Genomic DNA, 12,201 nt, shown 5'->3' with positions numbered 1-12,201 from the left:
GCTACCACTGCCTAAAAGTTCTCGATATCTCACATTTTTCTTTCAAATTCTCTTGATGTCAGATAGGTAAGGACTATGCTACATTAATCATACATGTGCTCACAGTTCTTGCCAGCAATGCAGCCTTCCAGCTGTTCCAGCTTTGAAACAGCTGCAAATCTTACGCGAGTAAAAAATGCGGTTGACAAAACTTCTGGAATTAAAAAAAGTCCATATTTGCTTGCTTCCAAAATTAATCTGAAATGACCTGAAGCATTCTACTATACAACTAATAAACATGTTAGTGTTTGTCTAAACTGTGATAAGTCAGACTTTTGTGTAAGCACACTTGTATCAGAAGGGTGGTGAGGACTGGGCAATAGCAAGGGAGTGGGAAGAGGCACCAGAATAGTTTGGACTTTTCTTTTTCACCCATTTAGGCTGCAGTCTCGCATTTGGTTTGAGTTGATCCCCATGTACGCTGCTGCTGACAGCATTTCTCCTCACTCCAGCCACATTCTGCTGCCATTAGGGCTTGGGAGGCTGCTCATTGAGTTCTATGGGGGAGCTGGTCCAAATTAAAATTTAGCTTTTTCTTGTTTGGGCTAATTTTCAGCAGAGCAAGTTTCCTCATCTGTATCAGCATTCAGCCATGCAGGTGTGATGTTGGAGTTGGGAACTCTGTCTGCAGCAAGAGCATGGGCTTTAGCTTGACTAAAAACAGTCCTAATCCCATGCCTTCAGATTCTAGACTGCGGTGCTGTGTTGTTTTTTTAATGCCAGCATTGGCTGTAGTTTTCTAACTTGACACCAGAAGTGTTAATTAAGGACTTTATGAGCAAGAAGTTCCTTAGCTGTGCTAAAAAACCAAAATTAAGCAGGGGTAAGAAGCAAGCTAGCTGCTGTCTAAGGACGATGGGACAAGTTTAGCGATAGGTTGAAGGGGGGGTAGCAGTTATAGATGGGTAATGGGAGTTGGAATGAAGTGGCAGCAGTGAAAGTGCCACCTGCAAGGGACGCTGAATTCCAGGAACTGAATGCAAAAAGTCAGAGGAACTGCTTACAATGCCAAATTTTTCAGAGTGGGTAAGGCAAATGAATTCAAATGGCCGGTTGCTGTATATGCAAAGAAACTGACCATGTGGGAGCGGTATCATATAATCAGGGAATGGAAAAAGTGCTTGAGGAGGGGGGTGGGAGAAGTTACGTGGGCGCTTTGCAGGCCTGCTTTGGCATTAATGGAATACAAGGGCCAATTTTGAGGGGATGAATACTAGAAGTACAGATAAGTGCTGGGAAGCGATGGTAACAGCAGATTTTCGAGGTGAAAGAAAAGTAGCTCAGTATCAAATATTTAAGAAGTGGTTGGAGTAGTGACCACTATCTGGATTTTTAAGCCATTAATCTTAAAGATGCATGCCAGTTCTTGTTAGCTGAGTGGATGAATGAATATTTGACATGCAGTGGAAGGGCTTTACCAGGAGAGACAGGGAGCTGCACCTGGTAGTTGGGGTGCTCTCATGGGAGGCAAAATGGATGGGTTGGATCATTGTCAGCAGGCTGAGAGATTGAATACAGGTCTCTTTGCTCTGAGATAGTCTCATTCTGGCCCTAAGAAGATAAAGTGGAGGCATCAGTTCTTCAGTAAACAGGTCTGGATTAAGTCTTTTTATTTCACAAGGTTATTTTTAACAAGGATCAGTTTACTGGTTTGGTTTTCTGTGCATCCCCACGAACAGTTGTGCTGATGCAGCTGGTGGAATATCACAGGGAAAGGGCCGGGAACTGCTTTATTGTGCTGGGATAACAGGAGCAGAACGTTCCCTTGGGTGGCTCTGCCAGGGGACACGGTGACGCATCGGTCAGACCGGATCCCCAGCGTGCAGGGACTCCAGGTTGCTCAGCCCTGGGACTGACACATCCCGTGGAGGAGCTGGGGAGTTCTGGTGTGGAAGAGCACGGACCTGGGGATGTGGGGTGCACCCACAATTAGATGGTGGCAAAGTGGGGGTCTGGGGCCAGGCTGAAGTTAGGCAGAGCGGGGGAACGAGGCCAGCACGTTCATCACTTTCCTCACAGGCAATTAGGTGTTACTGGGAATAACTCTTGGCTTTAATAACATGATTGTGCTGCACCAGCACTGCTGTAATGCCCGACTGTGCTGCTACTTCTACTGTTCGTTGGCCTTTTTCATTTCAGGCTGGTGGAGATAAAGCTCCTTCTCGCTCCCGGGGTTGTATGTGTTGCTGGAAAAGCTCCGTGTGGTCGCTGCAGCCATCGCCTGCGTTTCCTCCCGGCCTCCCCCCATTGTTTGGGCTTGAAATGTTTTCTTGGCTTTGATCTTGGGACTCTACCCTTGATTAGACTTCTGGGACCAGCCTTCATAAGTGTAGCCCTAGTTCCTGGACTTTCCCTGTTGTGGCTTTGTTTGTTTATTTTACTTATTTGTAATACAAATAACATAGAAGCCTGGCATGGAGCAAAGAGCAGGAAATTCATTCAGGCTCTGGGCTGGAACTTGCCAAAATTGAAAGATATGACAAAGCACGCAGGGATGCCCACACATAAAAACTGCTCTTTTTCCCTTTTTGGGTGCTCTTTTGGGGAGTTTTTTTCAAATAAAGAAAATAAAAGGAGTGAAAAACCCAATGCAGAATAAAATCTGCACATAAAATTCAGTCAGTAAAGTAGTTCAAAATTTGGATATGAAAACTCAAGCAAAAACCATCCAAAATGTTTCCTTGAATAGAATCTAGTGGCTGTTACCATAGCAATCCTTTTTGCAAAAAAAGGATTAGCGCTGTTAACATGACTCCATTGCCTAATTCAGGTACTGCTGGTTTCCAGGGCCCCTCGAGCAAATTGCAGAAAGGGGGAGAAAATCTGTACGCCTGGATTTTGATGATGCAGTTTAGTGTCGTTATAACAATTCATTTAAGCTCTGGCTGTGTACTGCTTGTTATTTCCCTGGAAACTTATGCTTTGTACTGAAAAGTACCACTTTGAAATAGCGGCGTTACCGTCAGTCTGAGGGGAAGGTTGCGGATGAGCAGGCAGAAACCAGATGAGAGCAATATATAGCTGTAGCTGCTTGACATTACTGACTTTTAAGGGATCCAAAAAAAGGTATGATTCCTCTTGAATAGGGGAAGAGAACAAGATGTTTCTGTCGTAACGAGATCATAAAAGAAAGAAAATTGCTTGTAAAGAATGGGTCTGATTTTCTCCGTTTTTTTTATGTTTCTCCTATTATAACTTAAGCTGCAGTTTTACTATCAACTGCCTCTCATGTGAGCATTTAATATTATGAAGGTTTTCTGCGAATATATATTTTTTGTAACAGCAATTTCTAGCCTACACACGTTGTTTTGTAATAACCACTGTTTCCTCCAGCAAAAGAATAGGAATTTTCTGAAATAAAAGGACAGTAGCATTCAGTGGTCCTATCTGAACTTGTCAACTCAGGTCTTATGCACCTGTTCAAAGCGTTGAGGTTGGCATCGGTTGAGAAGATGATGGTGTTTCTTTCAGCGTGCTGGGAGTAAATGGGTAGAAACACTTTTTTTAGCAGGCTTGGGACTTAAAAAATGAAAAGGGTCTTTTGTTTTTAGGTGCAGATTCAGGAGCGTGATAAACTTTACTGCTTGGTAGCCTGGGAGCTTGATGTTGTGTGTTGCTTACAGAAGCGCCAGCTTTTATCTCTCTCTCTTTTTGCCTCCCCCGATGGCATGATGAGCCTTTGAGAAATAAATGGGGGCTGCCTGATATGTGTCTTATGTGTCACAAAAATTCTGTAGTTTCTAGGCTGTTTTTTTCTTTTGCTCTTTAAAGGAGAATAATTTTACTGTTGTACTGATGAGGAAAGGGGGAGGATTTTTGTAACCTTGCTGATGAGCTTGTCCTGCCTATAAAAAGACACTGTTCCTTGTCCTTTTCTCGAGGATACTTAGACACCACTTTAATTCCCTCACTAAATTGCAAGGGCAGCATGAAGTGTAAGCTTTGACCTTAAAAGCTCTGTTTAATTTGGTTTAAACAAAAAAATGCCAGGATCTGTCAAAAAACTGTAAGGCCCCAAAGAGGCAACTCTTACTGCAAGTTACTAGTAAAAGAACCACATATTAGGAGGCTTGTGTTACCTCTGTCTATTTTGTCTTATATACTGTACTCTCACCTAGCAATTTAGAAAAAAATGCAATATGTATTTCTGACTGTTCCACATGATGATATTTCTGTATAAAACTGAGACAGTAGTCACGAATTTTTATAATGTTCCACTCTAACTTTAAAAAAAAAAAATTGTTCTACTGCATGAAATTGATAAGAAAGTCAGGAGGCTGTTGTCTTTAGTTTTGTTTTATAACCCAGAGCACGGCAGGCTTTAAAGGTGTTGCAGTTCTTTTCTTTTCCATCCAGTAGAGCAGTTCAGTTTATTTGATGAGTTTCTAACGCCGCAGTGTAATCTGGTGAATACCGAGTTGAGCAGATTGCTAATAAATTGCATTGTAGTGTTGGACATTCCCACTGTTTTGGCTGAAGTGATGAGGCTTATTGCATTCTTGCAGATAGCTGGACCAGCTCGCCACACACAGGGACCATATGCGGAAAGGGCATTAACCAGCCATTAGGGCTGATTGCAGCTGTGCTGGTAGTCTAGAGCAAACCATAGAGACAACCAGGAGATAAACCAGCAAACCGAAGGTTATAAAATGCCACCCAGCTAGCGAGGAGCAGTGGGAGTGGGAGCACGTTCCAGGGCTGATAGACATAACGCAGTGTGGTTGGTTTGCTGGAGGGAATTGCTCGTCTTCCCAGACTTGGAGAAGCTCCTCCTGGCACTGACTGTGTTGCTGGGGAGCAGTCACTCGCGTCAGGAGGGACCTTAATGCTTAGCAGAGGCTTGCAGCTGCCATTGCACAGGTACAAGGCGTTTTCATGTTGGGGACTCTGTCCAGTTCTGGGCTCCCCAGTTTAAGAAGGGCAAGGTATTACTGGAGGGAGTCCAGCAGCGGCCTACGAAGATGATGATGGGTCTGGAACATTTTCTTATGATAAGACACTGAGAGAGCGGTGTCTGCTGAGCCTGGAGAAGAGAAGCTGAGAGGGGATCTCATCAGTGTTTATAAATATCTCAAGGGTGGGTGTCAAGAGGATGGACCAGACTCCTTTCAGTGGTGCCCAGCGACAGGATGAAGGGCAACGGGCACCAACTGAAACACAGGAGGTTCCATCTGAGTATGAGGAGAAACTTCTATACTTTGAGGTGCCAGAGCCCTGGAACAGGCTGCCCAGAGAGGTTGTGGAGTCTCCTTCTCTGGAGACATTCAAACCCACCCGGACACCTTCCTGTGAGATCTGCTCTGGTGAACCTGCTTTAGCAGGTGGGTTGGACTGGATGATCTCCAGAGGTCCTTTCCAACCCCAACCACTCTGTGATTCTGTATGAATGGGTATTTGTCTCTGTTCATGTTTACCAACAGTAACTGGAGCATTGGATACAGAATTTACTTTGATGGGTTATTTTCTTGTGCCCAGTTTCTCTAAGTATTATTAATGATATCTTCTCCTCAGATACCAACAGGTTAAATCACTGTATTTATATTAAATAAAATAATACAGAGAAACATTTTTCAGCTCTGGAAATGTCATATTGGTGAGATTGACAGGACAGGTTGGAAGTCACAAAATTACATACATTTGGTTGCCATCTGACTGGGATGAGGGCACAGTACAACGGTTTGGTGCTGCACTGCAGGACTGGGACAACAGCTGTTTAGCTGATACCTGCGTTTTCTTGGAGTTACCTTTTGAACCAGGATGCTTCTTGGTTCTGTGAAGGACCAGAAGGAGCACAAGGGATCTTGTGTTCCCTGTGGAGAAATCTAGAAGCACCATTGCTAATGCTAACTTTTCCAGCTATTTTTTTTTTCTTTTTTCTTTGTTAGTGTTACATAAGATGCCAGAAAAATAGAGTTTTGTTGTCGTGTTAAATTCAAGGGGCTGGGGTGGTGGGGGAGCAACAAAGCTTTTGATCTTTCTTTAGTAAATAGGAGACTGGTTACAGAATGTAAATATCTTAGATGATGCTATAAGCAGTAGCGTTTTTTCTCTCTCATAGCAGATAAGGACAAAACCAAGTTAGGCATCAAGATGCACATAATTACAGAGATGCTGCTTGGCCTGTGTTAAGTTGTTCATTTTAAGGATCAATGGCAGTGCAACAGTTGTCTTATTTTTTCTACAAAGCAGCTTGAGGGAATACTAGCACACAGAATTAAAGCTTTCACTGGTGTTAAACATTACATGAAATAGCATTTCTGAATTGGACAAATACCTTTCTGTGCTCTTAGATCTCTTTAGTGTTTGTCAGTAGACAATGACTGGTCACCCCTAAAGTAATTGAATTGTAAAACATTGATGCTGGATGAGGGGATGAGGAGCTCAGCTAAAAAAGTCTTTATTACTCAAACAAGCATACTATTTACGTAGGATGGATTATGCTGATTTATATTTCAGCTTTTGAAATTAAGAAAAGGTTAAATACTCAATATTAGTGGTAACTTGGGGATGGGACAAAATAGCTTGTGAAAGAAATGAATTTCAAATATATTTCCCAATGTTGTTGTTTTGTTTGTTTGTTTGTTTTTTCCTTCCATTCTGGTATGTTCTTTGTTACTGAAGTGCCCTCTGAGGTGTGGAGTCCCGGATGAGGGTGGTGGTGTTGGGAGAAGGATCTTGATGGGGATGGGCCAGTCAGGTGCTGGGGGAGAAGTCTCATGGACGCTTGTCCTGTTCTTACTCTGCATCTTCAGCCCATCTGAGTTGTTCTCTGGTGTGTGCCTAGGAAAACACCAGCTGCTGCCATACTGGTGGCATGAGAAGCTTCCTCATCACCTCTTGTGTGGTGGCCTGCACCGTCCTGGTCCTCGTGGAGCCCTGATAGTTCCACCATCAGCCCAAGGAGCATTCAGGAGTGCATGTACCTCTTCCTCGGTGTAGGAACCGCTGTTCTCTTTCTGTTTTTACAAAAGCTTTACCTAAATGCAAAATTCAGACAACAGTTACAATGGCTGAAATTGTTTCTTGTTATCAGCTGCCTTCATGACTTTGAGGAGACTGGACTGTACAATCTTACTTAAATGGAATGCAGCGCACTTGTGATCCCCGTCCCTGCAGCTGAGGGAAATGTACATGGGCATGAGCGTGTCTGTTTTGTTGGGTTTTTTTTTTAACGTTGTACATCTGCATGTCGTGCCTAAGATCTCTAAAGATGACAGTTCTTTGCGCCTTCATGTCGGCAGCCATGCATGGCATAACACAACCAGATAAAATAGGGAGTTTAGGTGATAGGACGAGGTGGCTTTCTGTAGCCTCAGTGATCCACGCTGGCCTCTGGGGTGGACGTTCAGGGAGGGGCTGATCCAGGGCAGCTGCTTTGCTGCCACTGCGAAAATGAGTGGCATAAAAGTCTTATTCCTGCTTCAGCATGTAGACGGTAGACCCTGTAATAAAATTGAGGGGACGGCGAGTGCTAGTTAGTATCCTGGTTTTGGGAAGATGTAATATTTGTATTCGAGTCTGGTGAGTGTCAGTCCAGGGCCTGCTGATGGCAGTGGAAAAACTATTCAATTAATGGGCTTTGGATTACTCTTGAGTAGCTTATTGTACCCACGGCTCCTGCGGAAGGTGACGTATCCTTCCTCTGCCTTTACTTCTTCATCCAAGTGTGTTACACCTGGTTGACCCATGTGCCTTAAAGGAGATGTTGTTGGTGAGGGCATTCATTGCCACCTGTGCAGGAAGGAGAAGCTGTCGCTTTGCGGCAGCTCCTGTTTGGCTGGAGTCTTGCTGACCCAGGCTGTGCATCTGGAGTCACTTTTTTATTAAAGCTGAATGGAAGCAGTGTCTTTGGCAGAAAGTTGTTTAGAGGTTAAGCATTTTTACCACATTATTAATGATGATGGTGTAAGGATTTGCATAAAATTGAGGTATGTAGTCTGTGCGGGTGCTGGTGGTGTTCTGGTGAGCATCGGGTGGTCACCATTGCTTTCTGTGAACGGTGGTGACCAAGGTACATGCTGGGCATCGTGCCCCACTCAGCAAAGCTGCTCATGACATCTCTGAAGGGAACAGATGAGCGTTTCCTGTAAATACACGTACTGGAAACATCTGCCCGGCACATTGAATTAAAGGATTTTTCTTGATGTGCCGTCTGACGCTGTATGCTGAGGAACTCCAGCGCTCTGTTTTCCTCGTGACTTCCCCCATCTTTCTCTTGAGCTGTCTTCTCGGCGCACTCTTCCGCCGCTGGAGCTGTGAGGACGGACCAGACCTCGCTTCCCGCATCTGTCCCAGCAGCTGTGCCACTTCCTGCCATGAGTCATCCAAAACACACTTTTTTAAAAAAAATTATTTAAGAGTAAAGGCACATTGTGTTCTCCTCTAACCACAAACTAACCTCGGCAATCTGGCAGCCAAGCCTTAGATGAAGGCTCTGGTGCGAAAGTGTTGGGAGGAAGGAAGTGCCTCCCATCGGTGGTGGTGACGGGCAAGCCTGGAGCTCAGCTCCTTTCCTCATGGGCTTTGGTTGTGGTCAGAGGAACTGCAAACTTCATCACTTCTTGGAGAGCTGCAGCAAAACGTCTGTTCTGTTTGCACGTCAATGTCAAACGTGCCATGATCTCTGATAGTCAGAAATTAATCGTTGCAGTTAACAGAGTGCTAATTGTCAGATGATGTTTGGAGCAGGGGGATGTAATCTTTTGGCCTGGGAAGTCTTGGCTATGTTTTGTCTCTGGGTGTAGATGCTTGCAGCTTCATTTTCCAGGGCTAATTGATTGCATGTATTTGAGTTCTAGCAATCCAAACCAAAGCTTTTTATTTGTTCTGAGAAGCTGAGGATATACAGTTCCCAAAACTTCAGAGGTTATTGTATTTCACACACAGATGAAATCCAAAGTCCGCACCCTCAATTTTGCCTTTGAAAAAACCCGTGGAAAAAAAGCCCAGCCCAAAAGCACATTAACTACAAAGTTGTTAAGCATTTGCCTTTTTTCCTTGTTATATTTTCTAGGGAAACGTCAGATTCACCACTTGGGAAACCAGCTTCAACTCAATCAACATTGTCTGGATACTGCCTTTAATTTTTTCAAGATGGCTGTGAGCAAGCACCTTACCCGAGGGAGGAAGATGACGCACGTGATTGCTGCGTGTCTCTACTTGGTGTGTAGGACAGAAGGAACTCCTCGTATCCTTTCACATCTAAAAAATAAAACCAAATAAATAAAAGGCATACTTCTAGCAAGTCAGCTATCTCAGATAGATAGACCGTGTTTCCAAATTTGCAAAGGTAAGTGGTTAGGACCTGACTTTGTCACTGTTGGTTTCATATAATGAAGTAAATGGGAGTTTTTCCTGTGGTTCAAGTAAAATTTTTCCCTTTCTAAATGTAGAATACTCACTATTTACAAGGAGCTATAAATGTTACTCCCTCTCCCATCAATAACTCTACATTTCTTCTTTCTCAACATTTTATTCTAGTATAAGATTGCATTTTCCTGTGATTTCACAGAATCACAGAATGTCAGGGAATGGAAGGGACCTCAAAAGATCATCCAGTCCAATCCCCCTGCTGGAGCAGGAGATTTGCTAGGGATTACTTGTTTATGATGTAGTGGGTTTTGTTATTGTTTTAATTTTTATTTGTTTTCAAAAGTAAAACTAACCCCAAACCTCCTGTAATGTCAGCGTTAAAGAACAGATTAGAGTTCCAGTGGGTTTTCTGTACGATATTTGAATTTCCTTCTTTTAATGCTTATGGGAAGGACAGCATTACTCCCATTTTAGTTTTGGGGAAAAAGGCATTTGATAAATACCGTAATTTTCCCAAAGATCATATGGGAAATCAGTGACTGGAGGTGGGACTGCACACAGGCCAGAGTTGCAAGTGAGTACTCTGTGCCTCTCGACCATCCCGAGTTTTGTCTTATAGAACTTCATAAAAGTTCATGTAATCTTTAAATACTGACGGCCATCCAGGTTTGTTTGTTTGTTATATTCTTTCTTATTTTCTGATCTGTTTCAGTTGCTGGAATTTGGATTTGAGTATCAAACAATCTCTTCTGTGTTATTTTAGTTCTTTTCTACTTTAAAGCAGTATGTGCATATCATCAGTATTCTATTAACTTTTTCTAGATTGCTGTTTTCATTCTATATTTTAGAAGTTGAACAGTGTAGCTGTCCTTTTAAGACTGAGTTTTGGGGTTTTTTTTTGTTTCAGAAGCTACGTTCGGGAGTCTAAAATTAGTGCATTCTGATAGTGTTGTGATCGTTGCATTTGCATGTTTAAAAAAACAAGTGGTTTTGCAGGAATAATGGAATTAAAAGGAAAGCTTCCCTGTTACACTGCTCTCTTCTAATGAAAAATCTCTGTGTGAACGTTGAACTGTGTAACTCCATCATTGCCATAAAAACAGTGTTGATTTAAAAGCATTGCCAGTATTTTTTATGCCCACGTCACATTTTTAAAGTAATTTATTTACAGTCGTTATTTGCTACTAGTGAATGATAGCCTAACCATAATATGCAAATCCATTTTTCCCCACTGGTAGTGATAGAAAAGCATTCAAAGAGCTCTGATAGGCAAGTAGGTACATTGTAATGCAGCGGCCATCTGTGCTGCAAGTGTGGGTAACTTTTCTAGAAAAGGAAGAAAAAAATCCTTTTCTTGGTTGACATATCCTTCTTTAGAATATTTCAGCATGTGCAAGATGTACTGGTGTGGTTGACACTTCATAAATACCTAAATTAATTTTTCCACTTTTTAAATTAAATTGAGATAATATCCTGTGTGATATTTCACCTGAAATAGTAGGACCCCAGGGTATGCAAAGATGGACTTTGTCTTTCTGTATCAGTATCACAAAATATTCCATCTTCATTGCATGGTTACTGTGCCACCTGGGAATCAAGAAGTGGATGCTCATGACTGTAAGGCTCAATTTTGTTACTGCTGATCTTTTTAAAAATCCATTAGATAGACTTAATTTTCTAGTTGATAGTAAGAATTTAACTGTGTTACTTTGGGAGAGTGAGTTCAGCTTGTGTTCTGCTGTTTGGGTTTTTGTTTTGCTTTGGTTTCTTAATATTTAAAACCCAGTTTAGTTTGAAAAACAAACCCCAAGTAAGTTATGGATTCTGAACGCTGAATTATAAGTTCCTTTTTTGGTATCTTATCATTTTGTTAAAAACTTGAAAACCTGTGAGCCACGGGTGCATATTGCTGACCTTTGAAAATAAAATACATTCAAGCCTCTATAGATTAATTATGATGATAATTATCAGCATGTTATATTTGTTTCCAGCCTAGATCTGGGAATACAGAAATGTGGTACAGGAGCCTTTGGTCCAGAGAGACCAAGAACAGGTGTAGGGGATGGTCTGGTGACAAGATGCTTTAGCAAAGATGAAGGTGCTGTTTAGGGTAATAACCTTGAAGTTGGGTTTGGTCTTCTGGAGAAGCCAGCAGAGGTTGGCAAGCAAAGAGGAAAATACGCTGTGTGGTATACCATACAAAGGACATACAGTATTTGTAACACTTGGAGGTTTATATACGCTGCTAAGTAGATTTACTGAGTTTGAAGTGTTCGTTCTCGTTATGGTGGTTACAGAACTTTTAGGAAATAATTTGGGAGAAATTTAGAAAAGGAAGTTAAAGACTGAGAGTTGATGTATTTTAGAGGAAAGAGAGAACATGGAAGAAATAGTGACAGGCAGCAGCATCTTCAGAGCTCAGAGACAGCACCCTAGTTTTGAGTGGCCCAAATGAATCAGTGGAGTGACTCAGGAGCTGTACAGGCAAGAGAGTTTAGCTGGGAACAGATCAGTCTCTGGAATGGAAGACAGCATATTTCTTTACAAAAATTATGGTAGAGGGAACAAAGCAAGTATGTGGTCTGGGGGGGTACAGTGGGATGTAGTTGGGAGCTGAAGTGACCAGAAATGTTGTGTCCTCTCCAGTGGCAGAACCAAAGGAGTGGGAAGTGTTTGGAGAGGGAAAACAGGGTTTAATTGTGTCTGCACTGAGTTCAGTTTGAGGGAGTGGAATGTATTTATCTGACATGGATATCTGCTTGTTCTTCTATTTTTCATAAAATAGGAGGAAAACTGTAGCCAAGTCTGCTGGTGCAGTCTGAATTATGCCTGAATAAACCTCAGCCTGAA

General features: G+C 42.4%; 1 protein-coding gene across 1 annotated transcript in view; it reads left to right on the top strand.

Annotated features, from left to right (window-relative positions):
- Nucleotides 1-12,201, top strand: part of BRF1 (BRF1 general transcription factor IIIB subunit) — a 179,969-nt gene that overhangs the window by 36,894 nt on the left and 130,874 nt on the right. The window contains exon 3 of the mRNA XM_065838810.2: nt 9,053-9,226. Within this exon, the coding sequence (XP_065694882.1) occupies nt 9,053-9,226 (174 nt within the window). The remainder of the gene's footprint in view (nt 1-9,052; nt 9,227-12,201) is intronic.

Source organism: Patagioenas fasciata, chromosome 5, assembly GCF_037038585.1.
Source record: "Patagioenas fasciata isolate bPatFas1 chromosome 5, bPatFas1.hap1, whole genome shotgun sequence".
NCBI classification, from domain to species: Eukaryota; Metazoa; Chordata; class Aves; order Columbiformes; family Columbidae; genus Patagioenas; species Patagioenas fasciata.
Note: the sequence above shows the minus strand (reverse complement) of the source record. Positions and strands in the feature narration are given on the sequence as shown.